This window comes from Bubalus kerabau, chromosome 4 (assembly GCF_029407905.1).
Source record: "Bubalus kerabau isolate K-KA32 ecotype Philippines breed swamp buffalo chromosome 4, PCC_UOA_SB_1v2, whole genome shotgun sequence".
NCBI classification, from domain to species: Eukaryota; Metazoa; Chordata; class Mammalia; order Artiodactyla; family Bovidae; genus Bubalus; species Bubalus kerabau.
Genome location: NC_073627.1, coordinates 169,291,842 through 169,316,385, shown reverse-complemented (window position 1 = coordinate 169,316,385; position 24,544 = coordinate 169,291,842). Strand labels below are relative to the sequence as shown.

At 42.8% G+C, this 24,544-nt stretch overlaps 1 protein-coding gene across 3 annotated transcripts in view; it reads right to left on the bottom strand.

The window, feature by feature from the left end:
• The window catches only part of PALM2AKAP2 (PALM2 and AKAP2 fusion), a 512,284-nt gene that overhangs the window by 196,489 nt on the left and 291,251 nt on the right, over nucleotides 1–24,544 (bottom strand). For all 3 annotated transcript variants that reach the window (XM_055579286.1, XM_055579284.1, XM_055579285.1), the window contains one exon: nucleotides 22,627–23,322. In XM_055579286.1, the coding sequence (XP_055435261.1) occupies nucleotides 22,627–23,322 (696 nt within the window). The remainder of the gene's footprint in view (nucleotides 1–22,626; nucleotides 23,323–24,544) is intronic.

Genomic DNA, 24,544 nt, shown 5'->3' with positions numbered 1-24,544 from the left:
TAGGAGCACTGCCCCTAAGGCCAAGCCTGGGAAAGGCTGCCAGAATTCCAGACCCCACAGTCTAGGACCTAACCATCTTCCCATTCATTCATTCATTCATCCAATAAATATGAACTGGGTCCTCTCTGTGTGCCAAGTGCTGTGCTGGACCACTGCACTGGGACTATCACAGAGAAAAGAGCCAAGTCTGTGATTTCAGGAAGCCAATAGTCTAGTGATGGAGACAGATATACACATGTCCCTGCCTACTGCAGGAAGAGCCCCGTTTGGCCCACCAGGCACTTCAAACTCATGAATTTAAACACAACCATGTCAGCTTTCCCTAGGACACTCATCCTCAGCTCTCTGTTCCTGCCAGAACTTCCTTAAGCAAGGAAGCAAAACCCCTGAGGGGTTTTAAGACAGAGCTCCAAATCCTTTGGTATTTCTCCCTTCAAGACATACAGCCCTCCCCTGTGTATAGGCTAGCTTTCATGACTCACTTTTTTTTTTTTATCCTTGAATATTTTAATGTTTGGGCATCCAGTCATTTGGCCTAATCACTCAGGACCATTATTAGTCGCCTAATGACTCCTCTGTCTGATGTGAAATGTGCCCACCCTTTCTCTGGATTTCTTATTCAACAACAAATTACCAACAATCATTTGAGTCACAGGCACTTTGCTGGGCTCATTCACATACTTTTCAGATCTCCAAAGAAGAAAAACCTTTTACAAGATGTAGAAATGGAGGCCAAAGTACAATGCTATGCATGGGAGTTTCCTGCCCAGTGAAGGGTAGAGTTGGGATTTCAGCCCTGGCATTTTAAATCTAAGACCAGTGCAACCCTCATGGACACAGCTTCTTTTCATTTCAAAATACATATTGGGTCACTTTTTCTCTCATTTCTATTTTGTGAGAACATTTAAGATCTAGTCTCTTAACAACTTTCAGGTATATAACTATTTTTGGATTATATACTCTCTCTACCTATATAATGGCTTCCCAGGTGGCTCAGTGGTAAAGAATACACCTGCCAATGCAGGAGACTCAGGAGAAGCAAGTTCAATCCCTGGGTTGGGAAAATCCCCTAGAGGAGGGCATGACAACTCACTCCAATATTCTTGCCAGGAAAATCCCACGGACAGAGGAGCGTGGCAGGCTACAGTCCATGGGGTCACAAAGAGTCAGACATGGCTGAGCACACACACACTCGCATATGTATATAATAATCATTTCCTATAATCACCATGCTGTGTGCCAGAGCCCGACTTGCTTCTAAAGACTAGAAAGTGGCAGAAGTGACACTGAGTGACTTTAGGCTACGTTAGAAAAGGTGACACAGCTTCAGCCTGGCTCTCTCTCTGGGGATACCTGTTTTTGGAACCCAGCTGCTGGACTGTGAAGAGCCCCGTGCCGCTTGCAGAGGTCACAGGTAAAATTCTGGCCGACAGCCCCAGTTTGAGGTCCCAGGGCACGGCAAAGCATGAGGGAGCTTCAAGATGAGTAAGCCCCAGCTACCATAAGATCCTGAGCAAGAACCGCACAGCTGAATTGAGTGAGACAATAGTAACAATAACAAAGACAATAATGACGGTGATATTAACAAATACTTGTTTTAGTTTTAAGCTACTAGCTTTGAGTGACTTGTACTACAGCAGTGGAGAAGGCAATGGCACCCCACTCCAGTACTCTTGCCTGGAAAATCCCATGGATAGAGGAGCCTGGTGGGCTGCTGTCCATGGGGTCGCGAAGTCGGACACGACTGAGCGACTTCCCTTTCACTTTTCACTTTCATGCATTGGAGAAGGAAATGGCAACCCACTCCGGTGTTCTTGCCTGGAGAATCCCAGGGACGGGGGAGCCTGGTGGGCTGCCGTCTATGGGGTCTCACAGAGTCGGACACGACTGAAGTGACTTAGCAGCAGCAGCAGCAGTGGATAACCAAAACAGTCCTCGGTCCTGGAAATGTCGATGGACCTAGATTCCTTTACAGCCTTGCTGCTCAGAGTGGCCAGTGGGCCAGCAACATTGGACCATCTGGGGCCCTGTTAGAAATGCAGAATCTAGGACCTTGCCCTGGGCTTCCCAGGTGGCGCAAGTGGTAAAGAACCCACCTTAAATGTGGGAAACCCGGGTTCCATCCCTGGGTTGGGAAGATCCCCTGAAGGATCCACTCCAGTATTCTTGCCTGGAGAATCCCATGGATAGAGGAGCCTGGCGGGCTACAGTATATAAGGTTGCAAAGAGTAGGACATGACTGAAGCCACTTAGCATGCAAGCAAGGACCCTGTCCCCTACCTCCTGAACCCCAAACTGCCTTTTCACAAGATTACCAAATGTTTCACAGGCATGGAGGAGTTTAAGTAATCTAGCTCTGCAATATCTCTTTTTGAAGGACATTATTTTAAAGCAATGCTTAAAAAATGAAAATACAAAAAATAACATAACCCACTCTAGCATACCTACCACCTAGAGCTGACAGATAACAGTAAGCATATATTCTGTACTGAACACTATTTTAACTACAAATATTAACTCATCCAACCTTCATGACAGCCTCGTGAGAGAGATGCTGCTAGATCACTCATCCCTATGTTATAGATGAGGAAACCAAGGAAAAATGATTAGGGGAGGTACTCAAAGGCCATGCAACTTGTAAGCAACAGAGCTGGTGTCTGAATGCCCTGGCTTCAGGGCTAAGCTATTCTTTTTTAGACACTGAACACTCTGCCGCCTCCTCCCTGTCCCCCTGTATGTTAAGTCTATCAGATCTCCCTTGATCAGAGCCGCTAATTCATCCCTTCCTTTTTGCATGACAGTCATCCTACTTTATCTAGCGGTAGCCCCTAACTGGCCTTCCTGTCTCATTCTCTGTCTCTAGGTGTTCATTTGGCAAACTGTGGCTCTGACCAGAAATCTTCAACCTTTCCCCCTAGGATTGTTCAGAGGAAGGCCCACAAACTCCTATAACAACCAGATAGGTCAGGTCAATGAGGGACACAGCTGTCGTGTAAGACATTGGGGAGGGACACAGCTGTAGAGTAAGATGTTGGGGATTGCAGCCAGGCTCACCCCGGATGTTTTCGAGCCTGGGAGCAAGCACACAAATAGAGGCCCACATTCAAACTGTCTCAGTACTTAAAAGTTGGAAATCAAGCTCAAAATTAGTAAAGAAACTGCATTCTCTCCTCCTAAGTTGGCAAATACACTTCATACTGACTCTGAAGGTCAAGTTCATGTGTTCTCAGGTTCCTAGGAGTCCCCTGTTGAGACTCAGAGGTGCCCAGTGAGATCCTCTGGCCTGTTACGCATGTCCCTTTTCTCCTTACTCCCCACCTTTGTCCTGCAACTCTAGGGGCATTGCAGCCAGGGCTGGACAGCCCAGCCTGAACATCAAAGTTCTATCCACACACACTGTACCCCCAACACAATCTGCTTTCCCTTCGTACACCCCTCAGCCATAGGGAAGGGGCCCATGGAAGTGAGCTTGGCCCTTTTGGCAGAGAATTCTGAGTCCTGGTATCTAAAGCACAGCCTAGAGATGAGGAGTGGTACAGGACAGTCTCCTGGGCCTCAAAATGTCTCCCCTCATGGGAAAGGGTTTAACCAGAGCAAGGCCTTATTAAAACCAAGGGCTCAGGACAAGGACTCCCCTCGATTGGGTCTAAGGTGGTACCAATCACACCTCATCCACAGGAGGTAGTTGGCCTCATCTCCAGCTGATTCTTGCCTCCTGGGAACGTCCAGTATGGCTAGATCTTCTGCTTTTTCAAGAGGAGAAGAAGAAATTGTGGAATTTCTTGGTTGTAAATTCAAATTTAAACCAAACCAAACAAAATATCTTTGTATGAGTCAATAGAATAAAGGCCAAACACAATACAGCCACAGGCCTGGCCCTGAACTCTCAGTTGCAACTTCTTCCTTGAGGAACACCCTGTCCCCCCCCACACTGGCCTCAAGCCACTTCTTCCGCTGCACATCCTCCCACTCATTGGGCGCCTTTGTTCCACCAAAACAGAGGAGCAGACAGCCTCCACTTCCCCCCGTGGGCTCTTTGATCAACAAGTTCCTTCTGCCTTGAATGCCCTCCCAGGGTCTCATCCTTGCGTACTGACAACCACACTCATTCTTTAAGGGCAAATGCAAACCCAACTCCTTCAGGTTGTCTGCCTTGATGACTCCTGGAATTGTGGATCAGGAGACCAGAGAATGAACTCTGGCTCTGAGTTTTAGACAAGTCACCAGTGCTCTGAACCTATGTAAAATAGGGGCACATTTCTACTGATCTCGAAGAGCTACTTCTTATAAAAGTTAGTAAGTTATATTAAAAAGTGTAGTACAGTTCAGGGTATTTCCTCAGTGTTCAGCAAATGCTAGGAGAATAGGAACGCACATTTGAGTAACTGCAAACGTTTTTTGTAAAGTATTAGGCAATTCTGGGGGCTTCTCAGTGGCACAGTGGTAAAGAATCTGTCTTCCAATGCAGGAGACACAAGAGGTGTGGGTTTGATCCCTGGGTCAGGAAAATCCGCAGGAGTGGGAGTAGCACATGGAGTATTCTTGCCTGGAAAATTCCTTAGACAGAGGAGCCTGTTGGGCTACAGACCATAGGGTCTCAAAGAGCTGGACACAACTGAGCACAAGCACAGAGTATGAGACAGTTTTTTAAGTTTCAGTGGGCCATATGGCTTCCTTCCCTAGACAGTGTATAAACACATGGCCAGAGATGAATTCTAATAAAACTTTATTTACAAAAATGGACAAAGGGCCGGATTTGCTCCCCAGGAATAATGGTTCCTGACCCCTGCTTCTTACCATTCCAGGGTTTGCTCTCTAATTCTCAAGGCTGTGGTTACTACTCCTACCAACAGCTAATAGTTTAACTCTGCCTGTGATTTCCAGGCAGTGTCCAAAAACACTTCACAAGAGATTTAATGCTCATCACCACTTTATGTATAAGGAACAGAGGGACATAGAAGTGGCAGCTGGACTCAAGAATCAGAACTCTGAGCCCCCGTGCACCATGGGTTCAGGTCCCGGGCAGCATCTCCACTGTCTCGTGTGAGTTTCTTGATGGTTGTCGGATGAACGTACATCTGCAAAGGTCTTTAAGTCACCCTCCTCCCTCTCATGTGCTGTCCATGGTAATTATAACTACTGAACACCCCGAACAATGCATCTTCTCTGGCAACAACTGAGCAGCAGGCAAATGGCACAAGCCAAGAGCCAATGTCCTCTGTTGAGTCTCTAGCTGGCTAAGAAGTACCGGGTCTGAGAATGTTCTGCTTTCTGTCTTTAATTCTTCCTCTTTACTGAGTGCCTGTAGTGATATGGAACTAATTATAAATGGCAAAGAAAAAAGGAAGTGATTTGATGTGATGGTGGACTGTCCATAGCACTCTGACCTGTATCAGTCTATCTGGAGAAAGGGCTCTCGCTGTGCCTGGAGTGTTGTGTCTACAACACTGTGTCCATATCCCAGGAGCTGCCAAAGGATCAATGGAAGGAAAGGCCAGTCTTGGGGGTAGGGATGCTGACCAAGCAGAGAGGCCCATCTGCGTGTTGGAGGTAGTGTGACCATACACTTTACCATCCCTGCTGTAACACTACTGAGAATGAGGCTGGGAAAACATCCAAAGTGGGACATATGGTCACTCTGGTCGAAGAAAGATTTCTCATTGGCCACTGGTGACTGTTTTGTGCCTGGGCAATACCTATGTCCTAGAACAAAGAGCAACTGGCCCTTCTGCTCATTCTGGTCCCTTTTCTCAGTGATGACACCATGACCCATTCATTCATACCCTGTGATTATTACTGCGCTAAACTGGAGGAAAATCAAGGAAAAACAGGCCTGGTTCCTAGGAGTATGTCTTGGTCATTGGTTCTAAAGAGTTAGTCTGTAGTCCTCAGAGTTAAAATTGGCTCTTGTACCCTGACACACTACAGCAAGTTTACTATGGGTTTAATGCTTTGTTTGTAATGTAAGTTTCTGGGTGATTTTCACCTATGTGTTTTAAAGACTCTACATACTACTTAAGCATGTCTATGCCTAAGCATGTACAGTGGGCACATCGTGCAATGCACAACTCAAAGAGCACCATTCACACCATCCTCTATGTGAATGGAGCCCTCTAGGATTATGCAGTGAGCAACCTGAATGACCATACACAGTAGCCCTGCTGGGAAACTCTAGTCCCATTTCCCATCAGCCCGAACTGGTGTACTTCAGCAGCCTAATCCTTACAGAGCTAGACATCCTCAGGATGATGTGACTGTCTGCTTGCCCAGCCATTGCTAAAGTACTAAGCCCTCACTCACCCACACACCCTTGTCCTGCGAGGCACGAGAAAACTATTTTGTCCATGCTCTGCTTTAAACTTCTCTGGAAACTGCTGATTTAAGTTCAGTCTCTCCTCTTGCCTGACAAGAGAAGACCCATGGCTGTCAGCACAATACCAAGCCTCTTTCTTACTGACCAGGAGAGGAAAACTAAAACAAAAATTCTCCCCATTTTTTTTTTTTAACAAAGACTCCTGCCCCATGCTTCCCACTGAGATTTGGGAGCCAAGAATTAGTTGGCATTAAATCTTCATTTGTGTTTTCAACCCACAGTCAGTAAGTCTGTGTCTTAAGATGAAATCAACAAATTTCAAGAGAAGAAATGCTAATCCTGATCCATTTCTGGAGCTAGAAAAGGAGTCTTTGGCTATGTGAATACAGAAGGCCCAAGTAAAGGCACGGCCACGTAGATGGACACAGGAGTTCAGAGGAAGGCTGGCAATGAGGGGTCAGAGGCAGGTGCAGGGGGCAGAATGAGACGAAGGCATTCCAGCTGGGTTGAGATGGATGGCTAAGACTTCCCAAATGTGGGGAGGAAAGGGCCTATCTAGGTGTGTCTGAAACAGCATGAATAAAGCTGGGTGAGAATGTGGCCAGTGGAGGGTGATGGAGGACTCCTTTGGTAAAAATGCAAATTTATGTTAGTAAGCAAGGGGACCCGAAGTTTGGTGGAGAACAGAGATGGAGGAGAAGATGTCACATTTTAGCAAATTTTGAATTTCAGAGAGAAGGATTCTAGAAGGAAAGGATGAAGGAGGAATTCTCTGTTTTATTCAGCTGGGAGCGGGGTGCCTTGGTGATGATGAATGTCTCTATATATGCAATGAAGGATTTCATTACCCAGCCATGGCTTCAGGAAATAATCTGAGAATTCTCACTTCTCCTTTTGGCAGCCAGAAAGGGGAATTCTCTCCTGGGACATGAAAAGACTTCAAACCAAACTGTCCTCAGCCAAGCTTCAGCCAATGAACCTTGTTGAACTGGAACTTCCTTGACGGGCTTTTAATCTACTGCTTCTGAAGCTCTTTGCATCAACACCAATCTGCCTGTGCTTAAACAGTCTTTGGTATACTGTAGAACACAAAGGCTAAGAGCCTGTGCCCCAAGAGACAGAGTTGTCAAGGAGCAGAACTTGTTTATTGATTTCAAACCCTATTACACTGGACATTCAGCTTTGGAGCACAAGAGAAGGCGTTCCTATTTCACCCAGAGCGAAGCACTGTCATTCTGTTGCTCCAATCCTTAAGGTTCCTATGAAGAAACCATCTAGAAAAGATAGGCAGTGGTATGTATCTGCTGCCCTCAACTCCCTGTAGATTCTAGGTGTGTCTTTACCAATCCTTCAGAGTTTTCTGGATCAGGAAAGAGAGGGGCACATAGATGTCAGGCCCCTGATAAGGCCAGTCTGTTTATATTTTTTAAATGGAATCCAAATTCTTCTTTTCAACCATGATAAACCATTCAGTTCAGTCGCTCAGTCGTATCCGACTCTTTGCAACCCCATGAATCGCAGCACGCCAGGCCTCCCTGTCCTTCACCAACTCCCGGGGTTCACTCAGACTCACATCCATCGAGTCAGTGATGCCATCCAGCCATCTCATCCTCTGTCGTCCCCTTCTCCTCCTGCCCCCAATCCCTCCAGCATCAGAGTGTTTTCCAATGAGTCAACTCTTCGCATGAGGTGGCCAAAGTACTGGAGTTTCAGCTTTAGCATCATTCCTTCCAAAGAAATCCCAGGGCTGATCTCCTTTAGAATGGACTGGTTGGATCTCCTTGCAGTCCAAATAAGTCTTAGTAAATCAGGTATCTGCCCACTGAATTTCACACACAGGAAAATGGCTACTGGTTTTCCACTGGGCTTGGAAAGGCCCTGGAGCAAGGCAGTGATGGGGGATTTGCCCAGGAACTCCTAGGGCCAGGCCAGGGCTGCAGAGGATTGTCTATGTGTTGGCTTTTAAAGGCCAGTGATTTTAGCATCTTTTAGAAAAAACACTTCTGGACATGACTGAAGCGACTTAGTAGCAGCAGCAGCATGATGTTTTTTTCCTTTTCTTTCACTATAGAGAAATATCTTTGATGTTGACATCCACCTAGAATGTCACTCACAGTCCTCTTAACGGTCACCCAGTAAAATTACTCATTTTTTAGATGAAAAAATTGGGGCCAAAAGAGGAAAAAGGACTTCTTCTAAGTCACATAGTGAATGGCATATCTAGGAGAGAGCCCAGACCCGGGTCCCTCACACTCCAAATGCCAATTCTATCATCTCATGTTTTTATTGTTTTAAAAACAGACCCAAGAACTTAGAATTCAGGGGTTTGGTTTATAATCATTAGTAGTATTGTGTTGTACATTTTACAAGCTGAATTGCTCAAACAAATGGGAGAAAGAGAAATAAACATTCAGAAATCTATGCTAGATTGAGGCCTCTAGTTTCATTTCATTTTTTTCTTGACTTAATTTCTCTATTTTTCTCAGCTGCCTTTCCCCCCTACAACCTTCCTCACTTTTCTTTTGTAATGAGAGAGAAAGGAGAAAGGAAAAGCAGAAAGAAAAGACTTTAAAACATTCCCAGTAGGAGTCCTACAGTATAGGTATTATTCTCCTTTCATGAAAGGAGAGGAAACCAAGACTTGTTGAATTGAAGTAACTTGCCCCCAAATAGGAGAAAGCAATGGCACCCCACTCCAGTACTCTTGCTTGGAAAATCCCATGGACGGAGGAGCCTGGTAGGCTGTAGTCCATGGGGTCGCTAAGAGTCGGGCACGACTGAGCGACTTCACTTTCACTTTTCACTTTTATGCTTTGGAGAAGGAAATGGTAACCCACTCCAGTATTCTTGCCTGGAGAATCCCAGGGACAGAGGAGCCTAGTGGGCTGCCGTCTATGGGGTTGCACAGAGTCGGACACGACTGAAGCGACTTAGCAGCAGCAGCAGCAGCAGCCCCCAAATCACCAAGCTGACCAGTGACAGACTTGGGACTTGATTTTGATTCAGATGCCAAAGCGTACATTTTTTTTTTTTTTTTTTTTTGCTTGGTTTGCAGAGTTGAGACAAGGATTCCAGCCTGGACCACTCCTGCCTGCTCTGGGATCTTTTGTGCTGTGGTTTCCAACCCTAACTACCCATGAGAATCACTTGGAGCCCTTTAATAAATGCTCCAGGCCTCATCCATACCAATTAGATCGGAATCTCTGAAGTGGGGCCCTAGTATAATTATATTTTTAAGAAGATGTTCCAGTAATGTGCAGCAAACAAGAAACGAGGACCAGAGAACATGGTGCTTTCTGAGAGGATTAATGAACTTTTTGAGGTCAATTCATCCTACAGTTGGGAGAGTACCTTGTGTCAAAAGCAGACTCATTCAATAGAGAAGAAAAGAGAAGAAAGAAGGGAAGAGGGAAAAGGGCAGGGCAGCGCAGGGGAGGGATGGGAAAGGAAGGGAAAAGAAAAAGAAAATTAAGATGTCCATGAGTGATTCTTTCTCCATTAAGTTCTGCTCATTCTCCAGTGCTCAGTCAGTTTTGCAGCCTCCATCGACTACATCCCTGACTCAACAAGAGTTAATCAAGAGGTCTGCTGAGCAGGAGTGGGTTTACCAGAGCTCAGGAGAGGTACTGAAGCTGAAGGCCAGAGTGCCTTACGGTGGAGGCAGCCACTGGGCCCATGTGCTTGTCTATTGCATCACTTTCCTGCTCTATCTGGAGCAGGAATCTGATTGTGCAACTTTGCTCAAATAAGGCAGAAAGAGCCCAATTAGATCTGATCCCTATCAGTGCAAAACTGCTTATGCCGGAGACAGCTCTAACTGGAACAGATGTTACTTTTGTTTGTTTAAATGATGGAGAGCTTTCCTGGAGAGTTTTAAGTTTGCTGCTGATGTGTTCAATTCATTCCTTGTAAAAGGAATGGCATGATGGGCACCTGGTAAAACAGAAAGAATCTGAAGTCATCCCAACTTGGGCTTGAATTCCAGCTCTGTGCCTCTGCTCTTATTTCCTGTTGCTTTGAACAAGTCACTTTGTATTTCTCATCCTAATCTTCAAAATGAGAAACTGGGATTTTTTAAGGGAATGCAATGAAGTAAGGCAGTGCTTCCAAAATTTTAGGGGGTTTATGTGCTGTATCACTTCAGCCATGTTGGACTCTTTGCAACCCTATGGACTGTAGCCAACCAGGCTCCTCTGTCCCTGGGATTGTCCAGGCAAGAATACCAGAGTGGGGTGCCATGCCCTCCAAAGGAGTATATAAGATGGCATTAAACAACACTGAACCACACAGTGAGACAATGATTATGGTTTTCACTATCTTTCACGCCATCTGATTATATCAAACAGATGGGGGTATAGTCACTAATCTGGCTATTCCTCTTACAATGAAAGAGTTGGTCTCAGGTAACTGTATATGTTATTGGGCAACTGTGTGCAGCTGAAATTTAATAATGCTGATTTATTGTTTCAACAGTTGCTTTTATGGCATGTGCTACCTACTTGGAAGTGAAAGCATTAGTTGCTGAGACATGTCCAACTCTTTGCAGCCGCATGGACTATAGCCTGAGAGGCTCCTCTGTCCATGGGATTCTCCAGGCAAGAATACTGGAGTGGGTTGCCATGACCGTCTTCAGGGGATCTTCCTGACCCAGGGATCGAACCCAGGTCTCCTGCATTGTAGGCAGATTCTTTACTGTCTGAACCCCAGCTATTTACTTATCATAGGGTGACAAAGTTACCTTTTAAGTAAAAAAAAAGTTGTTAAAAGAGTAAATGATGGTCCACAGGTAGGTACACACAGAGGACAGAAATAATTAAGGTGATACCAAAAGTCCAAGTTTAGGAAAAACTGAACTAAAGTACGAGACAGCATCTCATATCATGCCTCTGAACAGAGTGAAGATTTAGTCAGTCTTCCAGAGAAAGAAGACATGACTGAATTGCTCCTTGCACTCTGATTTGAAATAAGCTCTTTAAGAGAAAGAATATGAGTCTGCATATTCTGATGAACAATTCACACTGACTACAGGATTTATGTCACCTCTGGGTTGTTCTTGGGTTGACCTAAGAATCCTGGCCTTAAAAGGGTAAGTCTGCTGCTCATATTTTCTATACTTGGTGACTCTGAAGTGGGGGAAAAAAAGTTGGAAAATGTAATTTATCATCTTATATTAAAAAGAAAATACATTGATTTTTGATGACAAGCTCTGAGAGAAAAGATCCATATTTCATCAGGTCTTTGAAATGTCAAATTTTCTACTGATTATTACACTTAGTAAGATAAGAAAGTGAAAGTTAAAGACTATTACTATTCTGTGACCACATGATCACAGAAGAGACTAAGATCACACAATAAGAGACTAAGGATTAGGAGGGAAAAGAAAATCACATTTAAACTTAAACACATATGGCCTTTGCATCTTGATACTTTTTCCTAGGAAGGGATACAAAACCCCAGAAATAGTCAATGGTTGTTGACTACAACAATTTTTATTTTTCATGAATGCAACTTTCAACCATAAGACATGATGCCACAAAGTTCTGAAAACGTGACATGATTCATTTAACCTAAGAAACAGTAGAATAATCTATATACTAGAAGCTGTCATAGGAAATGAATTTTTTTTCCCCTTGAGTGGTAAATGAGTTCACCAGCCTTGGGATAATCTATTATTATAAAGTCATGTGGGTCCTTCTGGTAAAAGCACAAGCATCAAATTCTGATATTGGCTTTCTGCTTATGGGCTATTCAAAATTTTTTAATGCTTCCATCAAATTCAAATCCAAACCTAGTGCAAAACCTTATTTTTCCAAAGGAATTCAGAAGTTCAGCTCTGATTCTAGCTATGCCATCTCCCTTTAGGTAAGTCTTATCTGGGAACCAGCCATAAAATGAGTAGGTTATGGTAGATTCCCTACCATACATCAACAGGTGCCAGGCAGGTAATATATGCAAAGGAAACTGGCCAAGAGTAAGGTAATAGGAAGTAGGGGTGGGGATGGTGAGCAAGAGAGTGTGACTCCTCTGAAGGAGGCAGCCACCATCAGATTCAGGTACTTGTCAGCCTGGAAAAGAGGCCCATGGTTGACAGAGCCTCTGAAATGTCAAGAGAAGCTGTAAATTCATTGCTGAAATCACACTCCTCTTAATTTATTATTATTGGCAGTAAATTAAAAATGGTTTTAAAACATGATGCAGGCAAAACCAACGTAACCACAGGTTATAACCAACATAACCACAGATTCAGCCGGTGGCTAACCATTTAGTGACTTCTGCATTAGATGATCAACCTGAGCTCTCATAGTCTTAAGTTCTAAATAGCAAAGTTAGGCTTTTGTGTGATGTCCATATAGTGGAGGATTTGACACTGATTGAGAAAAACGGAAGAGGATCTGGGTTGTTGGAGAGACAGTGTGTTCTACTGGTGGTTGCAGAAGGCTGATACAGCAAGAGGTATTTGCACAGTGCCATAGAACACTGTTCCTCTAAGCTCTTACAACAGGGGCAAAATAATAACAGTATTAACAACAACAACAAAACCTCCTTTGCTTATTTGAAAATGGACACGCCGCTCCTAGATTTTAAATATTGTTCATCCTTTTTATGAATGGGGAAGGAAAAATGTCAAGCAGAACAAGAGGACTCCAAACAACCACGTAGACAAACAGATAAGCATGACTGCTTTCCTTTAGGGAAGGAAGTGCTGCATAGACACCTCCCATCCTCCAGAGGGCAGTGTTATTACTGAGCCGTTGCTTGAGTAGATAAACGTACAAAATAAGGACTGGGGCCATTTTTGTCTTGTGTGTGTGTGTGTGTGTGTGTGTGTGTGTGTGTGTGGCATAGATGGCTCTGTTATCCAAATCCTTCTGTATCCAGTTTCAGCTGTATCCCCACACCACTCTCATAACAAGAGCTTTCTGTGTGGAAGAGAGCTGAGCCTGAAACTTGTTCCCCAACCTCCATTCTAATTTTTAGCTGTATATTGAGCAACGTCCTTACTGTCTCCTTGACTCAGTTTCCTCATGTATTAAGGAGAATATTAGCAATGTCTACCTCAAAAGGTCGATGTTAGATTAAAGGAAATCCTACCTATCCAGGGGAAATGCCTAGTTTTAAGTATACAACTATGTTCCCTTCCAAAGTTCTTTCCTCATCTAAATTCCTCCTGCTATAATTAGAGTTTATCTGCTAATCTTTTGCCCTCCATGATGGGAAATGATCTCTGATCTAAAAGAATTATTAGATTGAATTATATGGAACTGTCACCATTCCACATTATTGATTTATTAAATGGCGACTTCATATGGTTCAATATAATATGTCACAAACCCAATGGAGGAAAAGCAGCTTCCTTTTCAAACTGGTTCTGAAACACATCTGAACAGCTTATTATGTTTACATTTGAGAAAAGATCTTTAGTAGAGGAACAGACACTTTCTCATCACAAGTAAACTTCATTCATTATCCACTTCCAGCTTACAGAGTGCTCTGTGTAAATATAACTTCCCTTAATTCACAGCAACACTGGGGAATGGATATCAGCACACTACTCAGCATGTCACTGTGGATATGCCCTAGAGTTGGGGGTGTATAACGGTCTACCGTGGTTCCAGCCTTTTAACAAGTTTTTCAATTAACAAAAAGAATAATGTCAAGAAACCCTTGCCATTCATTGTGGAGGATAGACTAGATAAGATGTGGTTCCACAAACACTCGGATCAAATGCATAGATGCCCAGGGACCACCCAGATCTCACATGCCCGGTGCGCTTCCGACAAGGACAAGGGGGCCTTGCACTTCTTTAACTTCTATTGGCTGAAACTCTTGTTAATTTCAGCTTGGTAGTCTGAAGCACCATTCCAGTTTCAATCCTGAGTTACTTTCCAGGCATAAAGACACGCAAAAAAACAAAACAAAAAAACCCCAGAAAAATATACTATAAGACCCAACAGATGAGAACGCCCCAACGAATTCCGTTTGTTTCATAGCCACAAAGAAAACAACCGTGACAGTTCTGCAGGTGTCATCAGGCCTGTCCTTTGTTCATTCTTTCATGCAATGCAATAACTTTTAAACTTTTCAGTGAGTTCCAACTATGTGCCAGGCTCTGTCTGAGGCCAGGGTCAGCAAACTACCTGCCTGAGGGCCAAATCTGGCCCCCAGTCTGTTTTGGTAAATAAAGTTCATGCAACATAGCTACACTCATTCACTTACACGTTGTGTATGGCTGCTTCCTGGTAGAGCTGAGTAGTTGTGACGAAAATCATGTGACCCACAATGCCAAAAATATTTACTCTCTTGCCATTGACATGAAAAGTTTGCTGACTCTATTCTAGAGAAAGAGGATATAGCATTAAAGAAGATAAACAAAGTCCCCAGGTGTCTTAAGAGGCTCCTGTTTAGAAGACTGCTGGATGAACACTTACTACTTAAACTAAGGGGCAGACTGAGCTTGACCCATGGGATCAAAGTCAGTGCCATTGCTGAGGGCTTATAAGGAACAAGAACAGGGGTGACATGTGTGGAGACAGATGTGCAAGAAGGGGTTAGAGAGAGGATTAGTTAATGTGGAAACCAGCTGGAACAGGCAGGCCCCGGGATTCCCACTGAGAGGTCCCCAAACACATGGCTGGGTTAGATGGAGTATGTATCAGAATCACCTGGAGACATCACTAAACAGGCAGGCTACTGGGCCCCACCCCAGAATCTGGATTTGAGTCCCTGAGGTGTGGCTAAGCATCTACATTCTTAGCAGATGCCACCGGGTGATGCTGAAGCAGGTTTAGGTTTGAAAAGCACTGGATTAGCGTGGAGTTTTAGTGAACGGTCAGAGGTGCTCCCCACGAGGTCTGGCCTGAAGTCCGCTCGTGGCAGGTGAGAAGGGGGAAAGAATGTGGGCACAGACACACAGAGGTAGATGCAGTGAAAAGGCAGTTTATTGTCTATTAACACTGTACAGAGGAACAGAGAGAAGCTACAAGTACAGCATCGGCTGTTGCTGGCAGTGTTATTTCTGAAGTCAGCTTTTGTTTTGTTTTTCATCTGAAGGAGACAGAACAGTCAAAGTACACTTCAGGTTACAAAGTACAGCAGCTAGTCCAGCAAGTCTAGTTCAGAGTAAGCACGACAGTCTCCCGCCCCACCCATCCCACCCCCAACCAACCACAAAATGGATATATTTACAGAGATGTCACTCACCACGAGTGAGCTGCTAAAGCTGAACATTCCAATCAACAACCTACATTCACTGAAAAGCTGCAGCAGACACAACATTTTCTCGAACCCCTGTGTGATGGGATTAAGTCAGGAGCTTGAGAGGAGGAATGAATGTTCCAGGACTCCACCAAGGAGAGAACACTTTCCAATTACCAGAGTGGGATGTCACAGAATTGGAGTTGGAGCTGCACATAGAATAGCTGAGATCAGGCATTGCCCGGTGGCCTCTTTGTACATAAAGACATGCACAACCGAGTGACTGGATGTCTCCCTGACCACCTCATCTTGAAACTGAGAGGTTCCCATAGTAACAAGAGGCTAAGGGCACACTGGCTCTCCCTACCACTCTCAGGCAGTTACATAGCTCTTTCATTTTTGGAGTTGTTGTCATGACAGTACGGTTCACAGATGGACTTGAGTTGGGCCTGTTGGAGGAATTCTGACAATGGAAAAACTAAAATGATTTGTCTGGGAACCAGAGGGGTTATTTTTCTTGAAAAGAAGAGTGTTTAGGACCCTGTCTTATTGGAAAAAAGGATCTTGGTCTTTTAGGGTAGCAGAAAATGACTCCATCCTAGGAAAGGATGCTTCCTGGGAGAAGAGTCTAAGAGGAAAAGGGAGCAGATGCTGAGGCTTGACCTCTGACCTCTGGTGTGAGTCAGAGGAACAGGTGTGAGTGAAGATATTCATGAGCCTGAGTATGACTGTGACGGGAACTCAAGAACTTTGGTAGAAAATTAAGGAAAAAATCTAAGAACTCTAAAAATTCAGTATCTCCTTTGTGGATGGATAAGGATAATCCTTTCCAGTCTCTACTTAACTCTGGAAATAAGATGCAGCCTCGTTGATATTTACAAGGCCAATAACATTTGGTAAGTTTCATACTGTTGGTTTATACATTCATGTATATTGTGTACATTATGCAGATGGCCAGATGCCTCTGACTCACCATTTCACATAAATAACTCAAATGTACCATAGTATTATAAATGGTCCCTTAACCTCGCAAGTCGCAATTACTCCTTAAATACGTGAAAGAGTTAGACTTTGATAATTGCTGGGCTTGGCTTTCATTTAAAACAGCTATCTCCTTCCAAAAGATCATTCTACATTATTAAAGGTGTGGTCCAGAGAGCTATCAAGCTGTATAACAGGTTATCTAATGACAGGTATAGAAAGTTTGATCGTACAACCTAGATCTGCTGGTGTAGGGGCAGGTCACAGGACCTCTGCTCATGCCTCCCAAGGTCTGGGCTAGTGTTACAGAACTCACCAGAAAGTTGCCTTAACGGAATAGAGAAATAACTCAGTCAATCAAGGGTGTTTTCAAAGTCAAGCTTCATAACTCATCTAGATTTCATTATAAAAATATTTTTCCTTAAAAAAATAAACATAAACTATTCCATTTCTATAACCACTCCCTATTCCCCTCTATACCATGCCACTCATCTTAGACTACAATGAATGGCACACCCCTCAGGGAAGGCTCAATCACAACATGTGAGCCCACCTCATTTGCTTTGCTTTTTGAAGCTCTGCCGACTGTGCTTAGAAACAGGCGCCCAGATCTAGGTAGGGGGTCCACAAGTTCACCTCCCTTAAGGTGGGAAGGACTGCAGGAGGTCACACCTTGCATGAGACCCACCCCAGGAATGTCAGAGTGGGAGAGTGCAGGCTCAGATGGGAACACGAGGAAGTGTTTGATTAGCAGACAGGCAGAAGCAATGCCCAAGCTCCACCTACTTTATTCCCCCTGGGTCAGAACTGCAAGGTTCTGCCTCAGGCTCCTGGGAGGAAGTTCACAGCTCTAAAGAAGGGCTGGGTAGGGGTGGGGAAGAGAATGTTGTGCTCATACAGCTTTGGAATACAACCTGTGATTTTGAAAGGACAGAAAAGAACATAAACAGCGATGCTAAGGCAAACTTTCAAATGGCACATCAGAACTCATTTTTTTTTTTTTGTCATTCATTTTGTTAACATCACAAGGCAGATACATTCTGTAAACATATATACCATACAGTACATTAACCATAGGAACACAAAAGCCACCCTGTCATTCATTTCTTTCTGTGTTTCTGTTCTTTTACTCCAGAAGGACTGCCTGAAGTCTAGAGGGAATTTTGTGGTTCATGAGATGTACTTTTCTTTTGATAAAAATGCAATGACTTGCAAAAAATAGCCCCAGGTGACTAGTAAGAGGCAATATGGGGAAAAGATGAACCTGTAGAAACTTAGAAAATAGTCACAAAATATAAAAAAGTCATTAATTTCCGGAAACATTTTGTTTCCCTGCTTAGTAAAAGAGAGCATTGAAAATTCTTTTATAAAAGTTAAGGCTGCCCAGATCTTTGATGCAGAAAGTCTGTGGTCCCCCCAAAATACATATGGTATTTTCACACTGACAGCAAGTTTTTTGTGCTACAGTTCAGACCTTTTAGACTGGAGTGGAGAGGGGACACAGAGGCCTATTTAAGTCATATAAAAATTAAGGGGTGGTAGGATGAGGCTGATCCAAGGATTCCCCAGGGAAATTACCCCTGGAAACTTTCAGGATGTAATTTTTATTCTAGCCTTTCTACATTCAAATAATAAGTATTTTGGTTTCTATTAAAATGGGGATTATATTATGGAGTTTGCTGAAGCCATGAAAATACAGATATATAACAGCATCGTGCTCCTCATAAAAGATGGACTTTTCTTTTTCCCAAGAAAATGCAGGAAAGTTTTCCTGATAAGACCAGAAGAGGTCTTCACAATGAAGATGAACTGGTCCCAGGAATCCAAGATCTCATCCTGCTCATTACTTGGAATTGTTTTGTGATATACACCATCATTTCATGTATGTGCTGGGTCGTAATAATACTATCCAGTAACACAAGAGGTGCTTTCTGGTTCCTCATCAGCGGAGCTACATATACCTTGATTAATAAATTGAGGAGCTTCTAAAAGATTACATATCTACAGAGTTTCTGAAACTTCTCTTTTAACCATGCTGAGAATTCTTGGTTTCAATGATGAATGTGCGCACTGCAAAAGTACAACATAAAACTGTTCTTGCCTTGGAATGGTTTTTGTTGTAAACAAAGTAAAATTGCAGGAGATGAGAATATTCCCACAAGGTATGGGCCCTTTGGTGGGTTGAACTCCACAAGTGGGTCTGGTAACAGAGATGACTAAGCTTCTAGATTTTAAGTGAGAGCAAAAGTAAGTCCTCCATGCATATTTTGCCTGTGTTCGTCTGTGTTTTACACTGACAGAGTTAATTTTTTTTTTTAAAGGAAGAACTGATTTAGTGATTCAGTTTTTGCCTCTATCACCATATTCCCACCACCTCTTTTGCTACTCACTGGTTCACTGGCATTAAATAAATGGTCATCATCAAGGGTGTTCTATGATCCCTTGAAATGAAATTCTGAACGAAGTGAAAAGAAATAAGCTGTTTTCAGACTTGGCCTCAACATTTTGTTCCAGAGATGATACTGTATCTCTAGGAAATTATATAGAGATATTTCCCCCCTTTTAAAAAAACTTACCCCTAACCAAATAAAAGTTTCCTTGCATTTAGGAAAAAACATTTATCACCAGAAAAAGCAAAATGGACTAGGTGAGAATCAGAAGCCGATACGTGTCATTAACATTTCAGAGTCAAATCAAATCAACTCTAGAATTTGTTTGTATTTTCTGAAAGCCTTTGGATAGTTTTAGGAAACCATGATTGGGGTTTGGCCAGAAAGGAATTCCTAATGTCTTGTCCTCTTTACTCTCAATATTAAATGACATCACTGGACACTGTCAAATCACTTTTAGAGGCAACTAATGTTGCTTATATAAGGAAAATAATATAATTGTAAGTAAATAAAGCACAGACTGAAAAAAGAAAATCCCCTTTCTTTTGTCCTATTGCACATCAAAGGGAAAAAAAAAAGTCGAGGGTATACAAGTCACCATGATTTTTCAGGATATGCAAGATTTATGTTTACCATTTTAACTCTAAAAGAATCTTTTAATTTCATGCCATTGAGAATCTACTTATAAGTAAATGAAATGTCCCTCCTTTCCCTCTTCCCATTTAAAAGGGTTCTATGATTTGGAAAGTCCAACTATGACCTCAAAAATGACCATGGTTTTATATTGATAGCTTTCTTACTGATTCTCTAATTAGTCTGGTGATGTAGGTCAACACCCTGAAGTTTTGAAGAGCGTGATGCCATACATCATGAAGTTTGTACAGAGACAATGCCAGCACCAGCAGGAAAGGTAGAACGTTGACAGTCACAATTCTGTTTATATATTCACTATGAAAGACAGTTCCTTTTTGCTGTAGATGCGATTATAGGTCTCATCCCATTAAAGAACTGGCTGACTCTGAATCCCCCACTGTGACAGGAAAACGAGGCAAGCTATACAAATATATATGCCATATTCAAACACATCTTCATTTTTTGTGGCCACACATAATTTTTCATAAAGGTAACACATCTTACTTGAAAAACCACTTAAATCATAAGTTTCCCTAGTAAAAGCAGAGAATGAGCTTTAATTCATATAATCTGCTAATCCCTATACTAATTATTGATAAATGAGAGCACAGAATATCACTGGTCTGTTAGATCTCATGTGTGGTGTTGTAGTGAGAGGTACAGAAACTTTTCTTCATGAAAAACTAACTCACTGATGGGAGCTTAGGTCAGATCAGGGAATCATCTGTCCTGAGAGACTCTGGTTCTGTTTATCAAACAACACACCCAAGGCTAAATTCTATCATTCCACTCACTAACTGTGCTTTTAAAAACTCATACTGAATAGTCTTCATCCTCAAGTGAAGGAAAAAAAAAAAAAGATATGGGAAACGTTTAGATTATTTCTTTCTAAATAAATTATTAAAATCAGAGATTGTCCAAAACATTGAAGCTGCTTTCTTTTTCTATACAGATAGGTTTCTCTGGCTTGTCTTCTTCTAACTTTTTAAATGATGCTTAAACAAGCATTTACTGAGGAACGTGAAGCTGAAAGTGGTGAGGTTTATAGGCAGCAAAACCAGATATTATTTCTAGATAATTGAGCAGTTTTATTAAAAAACAGCTGCTTTGCTGAACCTGAGATTTAGAGAGAATTCCCTCAGCTGTTCAAAATCAAGCCATGGATGGAATCACCTTAGAAAGTAGAACTTAGCTCATTATTTTTTCCCTTTTTAAACTTTTTTTGGTTTACATATTGGTGATAAAATGACTTATTTTGTGCTTGTTAAATGTAATTGTTTGAAAACTAAAAAATATTGTTTTTCCCCCTTCTAACTGGAATGAGTACAATTTCAAGCCAATATATTAAAAATAATCAATTTAGCACTAAAAAAGCTATTTAGGACAAACTGAGTTGGTTCTGTAATAAAATTCTCTCCAGGTCACTTTGCTTTTGCCTCCTCTCAACACTCTTCACAGAAGTAGAACTTGATCTAGTACATCTTATCACATATTTTTTAAAATTAGGTTCTATGGAACATGGATAAATTTGTGAATTATCTGCAACAATACTAAGAACATTTGGCAAAAAACTTAAAAGATATATTTGTTTTAAAATCAATTCAAATGCTACAGCTTTATTTCATTGCTCTATTATTATTTTACTATATTGCTTCCCTTTGGTTCTTTTATACCTGTGGCTATTTGCTTTGGGAGAAATGCTAAGAATTTAAAGAACTGTTCATTGTGTTCCAGATAAAAACCACCCTTGATGTTCTGGAATCTTTATAAGTTGAGGAAATGATGCTTGAAGAAGCTCAGTTATGTGCCACTCACTCCATCAGTATTTGTGGAATGAATTAAAAGTACTTAGGGTGATAAGACAGATCTTTCTTCATCTTTGAAACTTTTTTGTCTCTCTACATTTTAAAGTTTAATTTTGCAGGGTGGATAAACCTACACGGTGAAGGTACAGGTAACATTCTCTTGGGGACATAAAAGAGTCCAGATGGAAAGCTCTGGAATCAACAGGGCAGGTGAATGAAGAATTAATTCAGGAACAGCACCGTCCACAATGGATGGACCGGAAGCATCCCAGCAACCACTGTAGGTCAGAAGGAGTGTTTTAGAAATATGGTCACTACAGAGAAACTTCTCAAAACGACCACTTCATTGAAAATAGATTAATGGAATATATCCATGAAAAAGAAAACAATATAAAAATTTACACTTTTTTTTTTTAGAGAATAAAAGCAAGGTTCGTGGATTCGCCTAAGTTTGGAGATCACTAATGATGCTCAAAACAATGCTTGTTTCATGTCCTTAGAAAAAATGGTGCTTCTCATATAAAGGGTCCATCAGTTAAGTCATAAGAAAGAGAGACAGCTGTTGATGGGCAGGTTATGGAATTAGTCCCTACAATTCAGCTGTAACAAGCACTCAGTTCTTTTTCTTTTACATCAACTTCATTTCAGTTTTAACAGAAGGAAAGCCAGAGATGCACGATACTGTAACCTGGAAGCTTATGTAAGGCAGCAAAAAGCATCACCCTAGATCGAACAAACTAAGTAAGGTCCACTTTTGGCTACACCAGCATCTGGCTAGACCCCACAGCATTTTGCCACATAAAATATAAAAGTAAAGATCCACAGTAAGGGAGGCAAGTGAGAAATCAGCAAGCTGGCGATGTGTGACTACATGATAGGAACACGACAAAATGATTCCCCTGGTGCCCACGGGTTCAATTCCAGTCAAATGAATTAAGGCTACGAGATCACTGGCTGATATGAAGAGTCCATTCCAATCGAGCAGTAAGGAACCAATTCCCTCTTGAAGACACAAGGAAAAGTTTAGAGGAAAAGCAAGTTCTTGGAAAGAGTGAAGCACACACATGCATGTTGTCTCTGAGCTGAGGAAACTGGAGAAAAAAATGAAAGGGGGAAAAAAATAAGAGGGATCAAAGCAATCCAACTGCAAGGCAAGGCAGGTGTTTGCTTCCAGTTCACAGTATCGCAGTTAGTGGTACAGTGAGGTCTACATAAGTGGTGGAGAGCACAGAGGCTGCCCGGAAGAAAGGGGGAGAAAGAAGTGGTCACATGACAACACAGCATTGACAGCGCTTTTTCTTTTGGGTACCTGGGGCTGGCTCCGTGGCCAAGCTCTCTTCCTTCCCTTCAGGGGATGAGGGCTCAGTGGTGTCTGAGATGGGTCTCCCGGACACCAGCTCGGCTGCATTCCCATCAATGGTGGATACGTCTGTCACCGTCTTCTCCCTCAATGACTTCTCATCATCTTCATCAATGAGGACCAACTCAGCCTTGATGGTTTCATCATAGCCTAGCACCTTCTTCGTCTCCTCTTCATCCTCAATATTTTGGTAGCCCATGAAAATCATGGTGACTGGCTGATCCAAGTTTGCCTCCGGCCCTTCAGTGCTGGGGGCTGGAGCCTGCTGCCCTGGGTTCCCAGAAGAATGATCTTTCCTAGACTTATGGACCATTTCTAACTTGGCTTCTTTGCAGAGCATGTGTTCCTTAGGGTGGCTGAGGCTCCCATCTGCAATCCCAGTCCTTTCTGACACGTGCCCTCCTCTTAAGCTTGATTGTCCAGCTTTCTGAATAAGCTCTTCTACATCCTTTGAGCTTAATGTGTGCACTCCATTTTCTACTATGGTGCCTCCTGAGTGCACCTCATACACTACTTTGGTACCATCATCAAAGACTTTGACTCCTCTCTGATGGACCCCCTCTGGGCCAATGGTGGATGTAGAGAGAGTCTTGGTCTCTCCTGTTTGTTTGTCTTTCTCCACATTAATTTCCATGGCGTACACAGCTTGAATGAAAACAAGAGAAAGGAAGTGCATGTTACAACAAAAAAAGCCAGTGAATGGTTAATTGCCAAACAGACAAAAAAAAAACGGTGTTGTGCCCTTTCTAGTCTAACCACCAAGCATCTTGAGTGTTAGAGTGAGTGCACTGTGGACAGAGGTGGTTATATATGTGTTGTAATACAGAAGCTAAATGCACTGGGAAGACATGTGTACAGAGTTACCATTTCACAATGGCACTCAAACTTCCAAGGAAGAGGAGCTAAATAAGGCCACGAGCGACTGTTGAGATCCAGTGTGACACATTTCAGGGAAGCGGATGACATGCGAGTTCACCTTGATTAGGAGCGTACCCTAGACTTAGAACATTTTAAAGTCCTTGGTTAGGATGTAATCTAGTTCCAAAATCTTACATCTTTTTAAAGAACTCTTTTACCAAGTGTTCTTTTTTTTTTTTGTTTTGACATTTCCCTTTTCTGTGAATGAAGATTATGCGAAGGGTTTTGCAAAACGGCACATGGCCATCCTTTACTGTACTCTAGAAGGGGACATTTGCAAAAATGGAAAGCTGTGAAAGGAGTCAGATCATATGCTCTGTGGGCTTCAGTCACTTAGCTAGGTTTCTAAGACAAGAACTAGAAGAAGAAAGACTGGGAGGGGGGCGTTATCCCACGACACGGGAATTCAAGGACAGTGCTCACAGAAGGCCTCTTTCTTCCCCCATGCACACTGCCAAGCCCTCAAGGTTCTGCCCCATGCTGTCACCCCCAGCTGCTGCCTCCTCTCTGTTCCACTGTCATCACTCACCTGAGATACTACTCCCTCTTTCCAAGATGATGATCACAAGAGCTTCCTACCTGGTCTTCCCAGGTACCACTCTCAGCCTCTCCAACATCCCAAATCCTGGGGCCAGTATGAGCTTCCCCAGGACCAGCTCTTTCCTGTCCTGTAGACTCTCACGACACTCCATACCTTCTGACCTATTGTCTCAGAGGCTCCCCATGAGGCACATGTTCTGGATGGGAGGACACTTGGCCTCAGACCCATGGAGCCAACTCTCCCTTGACACCCATTCCCTGAATGACCCACAGATACATCGACCTCTGCAGCTTCAAAACTGAGTCCATCTTCTCTCAAAGCTCCCCAGAGTTTTGGTGAGAGCAAAGTCTTGGTGGGACAAGCATAGTCTTGGTGAGAAGTAATACCTAGTCTCTCAAGCAAGAAGCC